The sequence below is a fragment of the Gigantopelta aegis genome, chromosome 10, assembly GCF_016097555.1.
Source record: "Gigantopelta aegis isolate Gae_Host chromosome 10, Gae_host_genome, whole genome shotgun sequence".
Classification (NCBI taxonomy): Eukaryota; Metazoa; Mollusca; class Gastropoda; order Neomphalida; family Peltospiridae; genus Gigantopelta; species Gigantopelta aegis.
The window spans coordinates 57,081,663-57,095,352 of NC_054708.1; the positions used below are offsets into that span (position 1 = coordinate 57,081,663).

A 13,690-nucleotide genomic window follows, 5' to 3' on the forward strand; every position below is an offset into this window, starting at 1 on the left:
CAGGATCTCAGGACACTGTCACTTAACTCTGTCTTTACAATAAATATATTTCATCCATGAGCTCAACATACAGTCACTCGGCCCTGCCTATAGAATATACTTTGTCTAAGAGCTGAGGATAGTTAATCAGCTCTCGACTCTAGAATACATTTCATCTGTTAGTTCAGGATACATTTCATCTGTTGTGTCTAGAATATGCTTCGTTTGGGATCTCACGATACTGGGGAACTTTTCTTTAACTTATTTCCGTGCTTATATCCAATTAAGGTTCAAGCACGCTGTCCTGGGCACACACCTCAGCCATCTGGCTTGTCTGTTTATGACAGTGGGTTAGTTGTTAGTGAGAGAGAAGAGGGTGTAGTAGCCTTACATCTACCCATTGAGCCCTTAAGAACTCGCTCTGGGTTGGAGCCGGTACCGGGCTGCGAACCCTGTACCTCCCAGCCTGTAGTCCGATGGCTTGACCACTGCGCCACCGAGGCCGGTATACTGGGAACTCCTCCCTGCCTCTAAAGCTCACTTCGTTCAGGAGCTCGAGCGTGTTAATCCTGTTGACCGAATTGCTTTGAGAACATCCAGAAGATCCTTTGTGTTGTTCACACGTTACTGGAACAAAAACACCTTCCTCCTTCCCACTAAATTAGCCATCGCTGGATCTTTTTTGTCACTCTCCCAGTGGCACAAACGATGAAATTAATAACCCTTTGGCGTCACTCTCCTGATGACGCCGGTTTAGGAACTTCTATTAACTTCGTAAACAACCACTAGGTTGCCAGGATTGGACTGAACTGCGGTTGAACACTGTGGGGGATGGGATGCCGGGAGTTAGGGCATTCTTTGGGGCCATAGGAGTAGGCGGTTTGGCCTTAGGTTTTGTGTAGGGCCGGACTCCCCTCCCTCCCGACCCTCATCTGGTCACACCAATGTTTAGAATAAGATTGGCAGCCCCTTTTCCAAAATTAATTTTAAAATTTTCTTCTTCTTTTTTTTTTTTCTTTTTTTTCTACTTCTGCCAACTTTATAGCCTTTCCTCCTAACCTCCCATGGGCTTAATGAATGCTGTTCAATAATTATTATTAATTTTAGACCAGCCCATCTAAATCTGCGCCGAAATTATATTATATTAATAATTTATATAGGTTAAGAATGTTAATACTTCTCTTTGAGGGCGCAGCCAAAATTGATTAACCCCAATTTTCCCCTTTTTTATACTTTTGGTGTTAATATTTAAAATTTCAAAATTGACCATATTTGTTAGGTTATCCCTGTCCTGAGACAGACCCCCAATCCTATCGGAGGCCGGACTCGGGATAGGCGTGTTCGAAACCCTAGTGGTATATGGACACGTTAAACCAGTTACTAAGCTAAACTGGAACAAAACCAATATAACTCAACAAGACACCCATGAGACATTCCTTGCATGGTTAGAACAACAGACAAATTATGCTAAGAATGAGACAACTAAGAAATAAAATGCACATTCTTAGCCTTGAAGTAGGCCTACGTTTTACGTAGTATCTGACATTAGACAGCTGACTCGCCATTAGAACCTTTTCTGGATTTCGAAAATGTGACTACGTCTCTCGATTTTAAAGACCCTGATAAATCGTTATACGGTTCCTGGTCTATCGAGATATTTACGCCCGGAGTTGGGGAGGGAAGTAAGTCGTTACACACATTCTGGTTTTCTGAAATGTTCATGGTTTGATCTTGGGACTCTGGTGGGATGTTCATCAGTGATCCAGGAAACGTGTGTACATCATTCTTCGGTTTATATGGGACGTTTAGTCCAGGTCTTGGGGGCCGAGGCAGAGCACTGGAATCTACTGCAATGTCGAGAGATTGAGCACGAGGTTGGTGTGTTTTAATTAAAGCTGAAATGAAATGGGCATGATTCAGCACTGTTAATATTTAATGTTATTAGTTACGTGGCCTGTGCCTTGACTGTTTTATATGTAAATCAAACACGCAGTGGACGTTAAGATAATATTTTGATCTATCGATCAATTATTATAACAACTGTTTTACAAATTTGGAAAAGTTTGTGATATTCTATTCTTTAAGGACGTAATAATTTCATAGTTTCTATAATACATATACTAGACGTACACAAATGAAATACAGTTAATTAACTCAAAAGAATGTGGAATCAAAGTTTACATGCAGCATTGCTAGCAATAACATAGACGTCCAAATATACAGGTAAAATACAAATTCAACAATCTTAAATTAGGTTCTGAGAAACCTAACTATTTGACGTTTTCCTAAAAGTTATCACCACAGTGTCTCGTCTTCTGCTACCTTCATAAGGTAGCCAGTCCAGGACCATACATAGCCTAAACTAAATATGGTGAAGAGAAGTATAAAAAAGGACAGTATTAATGGGTCTTTTCCAACTAGATAAAATGGCACTTTATACCATAACGGCACATTCACGGTTTTCGGGGGGGGGGGGGGGGGGGATCTGATTATTTTATGCATTTTTCCCTATCATCTACCCCTCCTACTACTACCCCACCATACCAGCTTATTCAGACCCTGCTGATATAATGATCCGTTATACCTTTGTAATTATTGAGTTTATTTTCATACTCCTTGTTGAGCATGGTTAGAAGATGCATCCTCGTTTTGTCGGCCACTAGGATGGACTCACACAGCAGGTCGTAACAGTTGTTCGGCCCGTTCTGCAGGATCTTGTCCAGAAACAGACTGGCTCGCTTCTGCTGCGTCTCCTGCTTCTGGATCTCCTCCACGTCCTCGCCAGACAGCAGGTACTTGGAGCGCAGGTAGTCATAGTGACGAGCTGGATTCAGTGATTTCACTATCTCGAAACGCTTATCTCGAAGAATCTAGGGGGAGAAAAGAATAAGTATGGCATACATAATATAGTGTCAGTCGGCAGCATGCATCAATTCGCGTGGACGTTGACAGCCCGCGGTCTTGACCACTTGGCCAACCAGGTGGAAGCTCGAATAACAGTAGTTAAGAAAGCGTGCTAGCAGACGCTCAGTTCGAAACCAATGTTAACAGTTTGTATTAATATATATAGCAATTTTTAAATGTTGGCACCTCACCTTCATTCTAAACGTACCCAACATATTACTTACTCAAACAGTCGTTCAGTGATCTCCCTATTTCAAGAGGTTATGTCGAAAAATCTAGGGGAAAAAGGATTATGGCATACATAATTTTTGTACCTCACTTTCTCTCTGAACTCAACCAAAATGTTCCTTATAGTCTATCAGTGATCTCACTAATTCAAGAGCTCATCTCGAAGAATATGTTGGAAAAAGAAATAATTATGGGATACAAAATGTTTGTAGCACTTTCATTCTGAAATTATTTCTTACTCTACCCGCCTTTCAGTGATGTCACTAGTTCAAGAGTTTATCACGAAGAAACTAAACAAAACAAAAAAGAAGTCATCGTACAAAAGGATTTTGCGTACATAATTTCGCCTCCACCCTTGACCCACCCAAAATACATGTATGCTCGACTTAACCCGCCTTTCAGTGGTCTTGCTATTTCAAACTGTTCATCTCAAATAATCTAGAAAAGAAGCATTCCTAGCGTCATTCATTTTAATTTCATTTCAACTTGAATTTCGTTATTATATCCAATAACAAAAACTTAGGTTCAAGCACGCTGTGGTAGGCACACACCTCAGCTATCTGGACTAAATTAGCGCTACTTCTTGGGACCTGAAAGCTATTAGAATGTAAATGAAAAGAAGTCGTGCTCAAACAGATCCTGTTTACCACTAGTTTAAGACAAACATGACCATCTTATCATTATGCAGTTAACAGCGTTAAACCCTATCGTGTTACCATATCTCACCAAATCTGAGGTCTTTTATTGTTTGCTCTTGGGGTGGGGGGTGGGGGTGGGTTTAACCCACAGAGAGGAAGGATATCACATAACATTATCATTGCTTTTGTCATACACTGATTGGAAATGACAAAAACCCACATCAAATTCCAGGTTTATCTACCTGGAGATGGGGGGGGGGGGGGGGGTCAGTACCACGAACAGGGCCGTACACGTCCTGGGGTAATAAAGGGTGTTCTCCAGTTACAGACAAGGAGTATTTCAAAACTAAAAAGGGGTAGCTGTTCAGGTTACTGTCGGCACTTACCATCCCCATACTACATGTTGCTACGGTTATGTCGACTGATTTGCCGTGCTATGCTTTTGTGTTCATATGGGGCGGGACGTAGCCCAGTGGTAAAGCGCTCGCTTGATGCGCGGTCGATCTGGGATCGATCCCCGTCGGTGGGCCCATTGGGCTATCTCTCGTTACAGCCAGTGCACCACGACTGGTATATCAAAGGCCGTGGTATATGCTATCGATATCCTGTCTGTGGGACGGTACATATAAAAGACCCCTTGCTACTAATGAAAATAAATGTAGCGGGTTTCCTCACTAAGACTATATGTTGAAATTATCAAATGCTTGACATCCAATAGCCGATGATCTATAAATCAATGTGCCTCTAGTGGTGTCGTTGAACAAAGCAAACCTTTTGTGTTCATATGTAATATTACACGAAATCTGGCATAGTGATCTGTGAGGGATCGATGGTTTTGGTCGACTAGCATTTAGCGGGCTCATAGGCACAACCTCAAGTCCTGGGTCACAGTCCCTGTAGTTGGAGAGGGGGCACAAGCCATATTTGCACCTTATATATATATATATATATATAGAGAGAGAGAGAGAGAGAGAGAGAGAGAGAGAGAGAGAGAGAGAGAGAGAGAGAGAGAGAGAGAGAGAGAGAGAGAACAAAAAGAACGTACATTTTCATTCTCTAGTGGCAATTATCAATCATGTTTATTATCTTTGTCAGGTCTTCATGGGCGTACATAGGGGGGGGGGGGTTCGACCGAACCCCCTCCCCCCCCCCCCCGAAATCGCTTTTTTTATAATTTAATATATCTGATATTGATATCCGACATTATTATATTTACTCAACATAGAAATATATGCCCAATATCTCTGCAATCTATTTTGGACCCCCCCCCCTTTCAAAATCATATGTATTGGAACCCCCCTTTTCAAAATCCTATGTACGCCAATGGTCTTTCCTCTCCAAGACTTTCAGGCAAATGTCTAATATCCAATAGCCGATGATTAATTATCATTGTGATCTAGTGGTGTCGTTAAACAAAACAAACTTATAAACTTTTCCTTAAAATGTACAGATTATCAAGCCCTGCGTTATAAACGTCTTCCTGATCTAGCTCAGTCGATTGAGCGCTCGCTTGAGGTGCCTGTGTCGTAAGATCGAATCACCTCTGTGGACCAAATCGTCGTATGTGCTGGCCCAGCTTCGTTTTTGTTAAAGGCGATGTATATATTATTTGGCACTCGAGACAAATTATTTTAATGATGAACACTACAACTTCCGTTGTTTTTATAAGCGGTGATATCCTCCCCAAATATGAAAGGTTTCTAATATTTTATAAAGAATTGTTGAATAAACAAATGACAGAAAGTGAAAAAAATCATCATCTACAATAATTGAGGACAAAATATCAGACGACAGTTAGTGGAGTCCGACACAAAAGAAAGAACGACTGTTCTGATCATGTGACAAAAAATGGCGCCAAAGAAGTGGTTTTTTAGCCGGAGATTGTCGAATCAACAATCTAATTAAAATTAGCTCCACTATTACATGTGGATCTAACAGCAGGCAGTTGGAGCTCATGACCACCAATCAAAATCTTACTTGCAGAATCATGCCAGTGATTTGAAAATAATTTGAAAACATTCTGAATTATCCTGAGGGTATACGACATGTTTCATGTGAAATACGAGTGCCTTATTTAGACCAGTAGAACTAATTTTAATCAGATTGCTAACAACACTGCGTAGTTTCCAATGTCCAAGTAACATTTCGTTTGTAAATAATAATTTAAATATTGACCAATCACACTTCGCCTTTTATAACGTTATTTGGGAGCATACAAATTCTAAAAATATCGGGCAAGTCTATTTTAGTGACCGCAGTACAGCGAACCATACCAATACTTTCTTGTATCAATACTAATTCCGTACATAACATCTCCTTTTTCTTTTTTTTTTCCTTCTTGGACCCAGAAAATAATAATTTAAAAAAATTAATAAAAAAACCCAAACAAACAAAATATCAACAACAACAAGATACATGGATTTTATCTATTCGTGTGTATATATTTTGCCATTTATATGTATGTATATAAAACTGTGTATATCACATGAAATTTAAAAAATATTGTGAGACCAGTGAGCTCAGGGAACCCCAACCCTGACACTGCCTTTTTATATTCTTGGGACAATAAAATTAAAAAAAAAAAAATAATAATAAAAAAATAAATTTAAAAAAACATTTTTTTTTAATTTATTTATTAAAAAAAACTAAAAACTTAATCAGTCTTCAGTTTACATTACAAATTATTTATTTTATAAAATAAAACATGTTTTAAGGCATTCGTAATTCACACGAAACGTCGTATACCCTCAGGATAATTCGGAATGTTTTCAAATTATTTTTAAATCACTTGCATGATTATGCAAGTAAGGTTTTGATTGGTGGACATGAGCTCCAACTGGCTGCTGTTAGATCCACATGTAATAGAGGAGCTAATTTTAATTAGATTGTCGAATCAATACAGAAATGTTTTCATTACCCAAATAAAATATAGTTTTTATTGTATGCATCAAACATACAAATGGATACTGGTATGGGACAAAATGGAGGCTGTTAAAAATACTGTTAATTTTAATTACGTTACGGTAACTGTCGTAAGCTACTGAAGTTTTTTGTCAGTTGCTTTTTCGTATACACCGCGGCTTGTTTCCTTTGACTGATCAATGTTTTGTGTATTTGAAAAAAAGGGCGCATTTGGAAATAGCGGAGATGGGTGCTGTAAAATACAGTAGGGTGCAGGAAAATAAAGGAGGGCGGCAGAACGTGAAATGAGGGCTTAAATGGAGCAGCGAGAACACTGAGTGCTGGGGGAAATTGCATATATAAAAGATCCCTTGCTACTAATAGAAAAATGTAGCGGGTTTCTTCTCCCAAGACTTTATGTTACAATTATCAAATGTTTGACACTCAACCCATTTTATTTACGGTTATATGGAGCCAGACATAATACGGTTAAGGACCACACAGATTATTTTCAAGAGAGTATAAAAATCAATGAGTGTGATACTGTATTACTTTTAACACTATCTAGAGTGGTTTCTTGCCCTACCCGTGTTAAATAAGCCGAGCTGGCCAGGCTTGAGTATACTTCGTCTATTATATACAGGTGTGTTTTGAGCGGAGAGGAGTGGATAGGTTTGTCATGCTCACATACCACGAAGGTTTCGAGCATGTCCGTCCCGCATCCCGTCTCTGGAAACAGAATTATGTTTTGAATCGTAAAATGTGTCAAGGCGACGCCACATGACAGGAAAAAGACTACGAGTCAGAATGACCAAATGTTAGACATTCAACATACGATGATTAATTAATTAATGTGCTCTAGTCGTTAAACAAAACAAACTTTTAACTTTATTTTCAAGAGAAAGAAAAAATGTTTTATTTAACGACGCACTCAACACATCGTATTTACTGTTATATGGCGTCAGACATATGGTTAAGGACCACACAGATATTGAGAGAGGAAACCCGCTGTCGCCCCTTCATGGGCTACTCTTTTCAATTAACAAGGGATCTTTTATATGCACCATCCCATACAGGATAGTACATACCACGGCCTTTGCTATACCAGTCGTGGTGCGCTGGCTGGAACGAGAAATAACCCAATGGGCCCACCGACGGGAATCGATCCCACACCAATCGCGCATCGAGCGAGCGCTGTACCACTAGGCTACGTCCCGCCCATCCACATGACAGGAGTGCCTCGTACGAGAATAGGCGATTGTGCCAAGAAAGGCATTATGGTTTGATCGGTTGCTACCGGATGCAATCGGCTAATCTCGCACGAGGCACTCGTATTGTGTGGCGTCGCCTTTAGTTTTATATATTTATAATCGAAATTCTTCACAAACGTAACATTCTGAAGTTCTCGGTATTATTTTAAGGTGGTTTCAGTTGGAACATTTCTTAAATTACAAAATATATATATTATTTTCACGGAGACACATCTATCTTTTGGCCATAGAAGGTTCAAATTGCTATACAGAGACAGGGCGGAGAGAGAGAGAGAGAGAGAGAGAGAGAGAGAGAGAGAGAGAGAGAGAGAGAGAGAGAGAGAGAGAGAGAGAGAGAGAGTTTGTTTTATTTAACGACGCCGCTAGAGCACATTGATTTTTTATCTTATCATCGGCTATTGGGCGTCAAACATATGGTCATTCTGACACTGTTTTTAGAGGAAACCCGCTGTCGCCACATAGGCTACTCTTTTTACGACAGGCAGCAAGGGATCTTTTATTTGCGCTTCCCACAGGTAGGATAGCACAAACCATGGCCTTTGTTGAACCAGTTATGGATCACTGGTCGGTGCAAGTGGTTTACACCTATCCATTGAGCCTTGCGGAGCACTCACTCAGGGTTTGGAGTCGGTATCTCGATTAAAAATCCCATGCCTCGACTGGGATCCGAACCCAGTACCTACCAGCCTGTAGACCGATGGCCTGCCACGACGCCACCGAGGCCGGTAGAGAGAGAGACACACACATCCACACATTCCTGTGTTGTAATATAATATCTATTGTGAACCGATCCTATAACCTATTTGACTTCGCATTTCACGTTTAGACTGAGCAAAAGTCAATTTTTTACGGTAGCACATTGTGACAATATACGCTATCATACAAAAAATAAAAAATAAAAAAGTAAAACAACAGAAAAGAATTTATGATATAATTGACCGTTTTCGTTATTTTTAAAATGACAGATTTTTCGAACTAAACTAGCTGCTATGTTTCCACCGTCTCCTACTGTGTAATCCCCACAGTGGCGTAGCCGGGGGAGGGGGGGGGGGGGGGGCAATCCGGGGAAATTTTACCTTTTCGCTTATTAATAACATTACAAAGGTTCCTGTGTCATATCCCACTACACAGGTCCCCCCCCCCCCCCCCCCCCCCCCCCCCCCAATACAAAATCCTGCCTACGCCACTGAATCCCCAACCTCACAACAAACCCGTGCGGATATGTATGTTATGTTAAAAATTGGCCAACATATTCAACCAAAATATCTTCTGATAATACGAACACATAGCCGTGCACGGGGGTGAGGTAACGTTCCATTTCCTTAAAAATACCAAACGTGCATTCTTAGTAAGTTAGTTTTCAAGTGCCCGTTTTGTTTAGCTGAAAAACACCCTATAAATTAATATAATAAAGGCTCATAGGAACGAAATCTAGTGGGGGCCCAAGCTATAGTTTTATCTTTTATTTACATAGAGCAGGAAAACCCCCGTTTCTATGGACCTGTATTTTGTTGTTGGTGTTATTTTGTGTTAATACCAAGGCTAGCGGGGGGGGGGGGGGGGGGGCGAAAAAATCCGGAAAGCATTATAGAAACTTAAAGAAAATTCTCTTCTTGACTGTTTAAGGAGTTTTAGACTATTAACTACTCAGTTGCCTTCCCCCCCCCCCCCCAACAAAAAATCCTAGCTACGGCCCTGAATACTATTTCCATATACTTAACATTTGTGACACCCAATAGCCGATATGTATTTTTGTGCTGGAGTGTCGTTAAACATTCATTCATTCATTCATTCATTCATTATTTTGTTTTAAGTTACTGCCATCCCTCCTACTTATTTCAAATCAAATCAGTTTATTTCAGGCTAAAACTTACTCACCTCTTGTTTGATTCCTCGTAAAATAAGCTCTTCGTTCGACATTCCTGTTAGTTAAACACTGAACGTTTTAACCCACGTGATCACGTAGTCTGCATTGTACTATACTAGTATATTTAATATACATAGCATACTCATCAAAGTTCTTGGTTAGAAATTAACCTGGGTAAAGCGCGTACGTCACAGAGTTTAACATAAACGTTTCAAATGTTGTGAATACGACACTGCTGTTATTTTATAAAGACATACGCTCAGAAAGTTAGTTTTAAACAGTTCATCAAGTTCAGTGCAGATATCACAAATTTATTTCACGAAATGGTTCGACCAGGAAGTGTTTTCAAGAACAGGTGTGTCAAGGTAGATAACTCTTGTCGGTCAAACAAACGTGGTGGGCTATCACGTTATCACGAATGCACAAAACTTGCTGGGTTGTTAAAGCCAGAGAAGTCAGGTCGTTGACGGCTGGCGGAACCAGGATATCCGCAAAAAAATACTCATCTCAGAACGTAGCTCGAGTGTCCTATAGCTTTGGTTTACTACGTGGTGTAAGCATAAGCGTATGGGCCAGGGGGCGGGGGGGGGGGGGGGGCAACTGCTAGAGCAAAACCTTAAATTCGGGCAAAAGTGACACAGATAATGGGGGAAAATTTGTTAACCTGAGAATTTTTTACCATGTATTTCCATCATTTTACCTTCAAAATTAGTTGTAATCCATGTAAAAATGCGTAGTGATTCATTGATAACCCTATGTAGCTGTTTGGTAATAATGCTAATATGAATACGTTGTTATCCTGATTCGGGCATTTTGGTTTAATTCGGGCAAAAGCCAGCCTGACACCCCCCCCCCCCCCCCCCCACGAAAATGGGAGCCCGTACACTTATGGGTGTAAGTAGACCACGGATTGGAAACACTTTGCCTACTCGGAACTCTCCGCCCCCGCTCCAAGCGGTTTTATTATTATTTATTTTATTCTCCTAGAAACTTCGCTTGCCACAGTATAGACAACCATCCTGCACAAACACCTGAAGACATACACTGTATATTCTAAGGTACTAGGAAAACCAACGATACTACCTATAAAACATTTTTACAGTACACTATTAGGCTATTCGTATACATGTAGGTGTCCAGGGAAAATGTAGATCAAAGTGTCCGCTAGGTTCATATTCGAACACAAGCACGTGTGCAGGGATTTTAGCGAGGGATGTCTAGATTGTGGCGACCGAAGTTTATAGCGTAGTCGAGTCGTGCCCCCCCCCCCCCCCCATCCTCCCCTTGCACACACACTTGGAACACACCTCCAAACTTCAGACCATGCTGCGCCTCTGGAGAAGACCGCCTCCCTAATCTCGTAAAATTCGGAACATTATAATATTATATGCGAAAATTAAAAAGTAAATAAAAACAAATTTTAATCCTGTGAACATACATTATTATAGCTCGAGTAACCTCTAGCCCTCCCTTTATTGATATGCTGTAGGGGAGGACTAGAGAGGACTGTGTGTAATACTTCGGCAATCATCGACGACCAGCCAGCTACTGTGTTTAAAATACACGTTTGTTTCCCAAAATCTGATGCAACATTCAATAAGGGGAGGGCTAGAGGTTTCACGAGTTATTACTACACAGAAAAAGTATATTTCTACAAGTTACTTCGATTTTAATGTTTAGAATATTAATTTGTGTACATCAAAAGTGGTTCTGATCGTCCTGGTTTTTGTCATTCTAAAAACGGATGTCAAGCTAATTCTGTCTATTTTAGACGGTATTTCCCTGTTTAAACACCAGACTTTCGTTTTACTTTATTATAACTTTATCTAAAGCTATAAATTTGAAGAAAATGGGATATATATTTGGCCAAAACAAATTGTAATAGAATATTTATTTACCGTTAGTTTATATTGAAAAATATTTATATAATTAATTTATAGACTTGTATTAAGAGACTTATTCAAACTAATGATAATTATAATTATAATTATTAATAAATAAATGTTTAACGACTTCGGCTATCAATATAACAATTCAAATGTTTAATTAAAACACAGTTAACAGGAAGAAAGAAATTTAAATGTTGATAAAATTTAAAAACAAAACATATTGGGTTGGCCAACATGCATCAACATGCTGAAAAAATTTGTGACAATTATGAATGATTACGTATTAGTTTACAAAGTTATTTAATGTTAAAAACAAACACAAAAAAACAACGTACAAACGTAATTTTGTGGTACTTTAATAAACAAAGCATAACAGAATAATAGATTGGACTAACTTGTATTGTGGCCACCTCAGCTTCAGGGTTTGGGACATTACCCTTCTCCTGTCTCCACCGCGTCCGAGGCCTTTGTAAGATAACATAATCACAACATGACATAGGTACCCATAGGTATGATTAGTTTTATAGGTAATTATGAAACTAAACTTGTAATCATTTCATTTCAACTTATATTCGTGCTTATATCCAATTAAGATCCAAGCACGCTGTCGAGGACAGTAGGTTAGTTAGTTAGTTAGAAGCCGGTGTAGTGGTCTTACACCTAACCACTGAATCGTTAAAACTCGCTCTGGGTGGGGCCGGTACCGGGCTGCGAACCCAGTACCTATCAGCCGTATGTCCGATGGCTTAAGCACGACACCACCGAGGCCGGTTACTTGTAATCTACCATGAAATGAATAAATAGCATTAAAATGAAATTTTACAACCAGGTATGTAATTAATAAACATATGAATGATAATAAATCATTTAATTATAGTACATTAACTAATCAAAACGAACTATTCACTGAACTATTTAACAGCAAAAATATAAATCAAAGGGTTCCATTCCTCATTTTCACAGGCGGAGCCAGGATTTCATATTGGTGAACCAGTCATATTGGTGTGTTGAGGGGGGACGGGACGCATACTGTCTATAAGTCGTACTTATAGAGAGATAGGAAGATGTAAAAGGTGGTGGGGAAAGGTGGTATTTATTTTAGGTTCAGCAATAAATATACGATTTGGTTTTCAATTCCAGTGCCGACTTCCAAGTTAAAAAAACTATCTAAACCATCTATTCTCTTGTTAGTTTTATCAATATCTTACCTGCCCAAATGGTTGTGTGTCTATGATAGTGTGCATGAATTTTAACTGAATAAAAACACTAAAACAGACTGAAACCAAAGTATGACAATTAGCTGGAATTACACTCCATGACGGAAAGCAAAATGATACCAAAACATTAATATGGGTTTTTTTTTAAAAGTAATAATTAAAAAGACATGCATTCCATCACCATATACATAATAAACATAAAAACAAATACACCAACATAGGCATACCACTCAATACATAATAAAAATTACGTGCTGAATAAGTGTATAGGTTTTCCGTTTAAACCAGTTCATGATAGGAATTAAAAATGGTAAACATCAATATAGGTGTTATAGTGTTCATAGTCGTAAACGTTCTTGGATGCCTATATGCATCAAAAAATATATTTTTTGGAGTTTCATTACTTTCTTTTTTAAGCTTGTGCTCAAACGTCGCTTTGCTTCTGATAAAGTTCGGAACACTCTGTTTGGAGCATACAACAGTTACTTAGGGCTGTTCCACAATCAGTTACTTAGGGCTGTTCCACAATCAGTTACTTAGGGCTGTTCCACAATCAGTTACTTAGGGCTGTTCCACAATCAGTTACCTAGGGCTGTTCCACAATCAGTTACCTAGGGCTGTTCCACAATCACTTACTTAGGGCTGTTCCACAATCAAACACAATTGGGTGGGGGTAGGGGACTGGAGACAGATAATATATATCAACCACAGAATATTTTCTATTGAAAACATGTATGTATAAGAAAAAACCAAAAATACTACATATCCACCAGGTATAAAATATCAAATATGATGC

The 13,690-nt window shown here is 39.2% G+C and overlaps 1 protein-coding gene across 1 annotated transcript; it reads right to left on the reverse strand.

The window, feature by feature from the left end:
- Positions 1-364: 364 nt before the first annotated feature.
- LOC121383464 (B-cell lymphoma/leukemia 10-like) lies at positions 365-10,343 on the reverse strand. Its single transcript, XM_041513531.1, has 3 exons — positions 9,800-10,343; positions 2,564-2,849; positions 365-1,874 (listed from the first exon to the last, which is right to left on the reverse strand). The coding sequence occupies exons 1-3, from the start codon at positions 9,839-9,841 to the stop codon at positions 1,525-1,527; spliced, it is 678 nt and encodes a 225-aa protein (XP_041369465.1). The 5' UTR covers positions 9,842-10,343; the 3' UTR covers positions 365-1,524.
- Positions 10,344-13,690: the final 3,347 nt, after the last annotated feature.

Excerpts from the sequence above, each read along its gene's own strand:
- LOC121383464 (XM_041513531.1), bottom strand. The coding sequence starts at position 9,841 with ATGTCGAACGAAGAGCTTATTTTACGAGGAATCAAACAAGAG. Across the intron at positions 2,850-9,799 it reads TACGAGGAATCAAACAAGAG|ATTCTTCGAGATAAGCGTTT; the intron begins GTGAGTAAGTTT and ends TTCTCCCCCTAG. Across the intron at positions 1,875-2,563 it reads TAAACTCAATAATTACAAAG|CTTTAATTAAAACACACCAA; the intron begins GTATAACGGATC and ends ATTTCATTTCAG.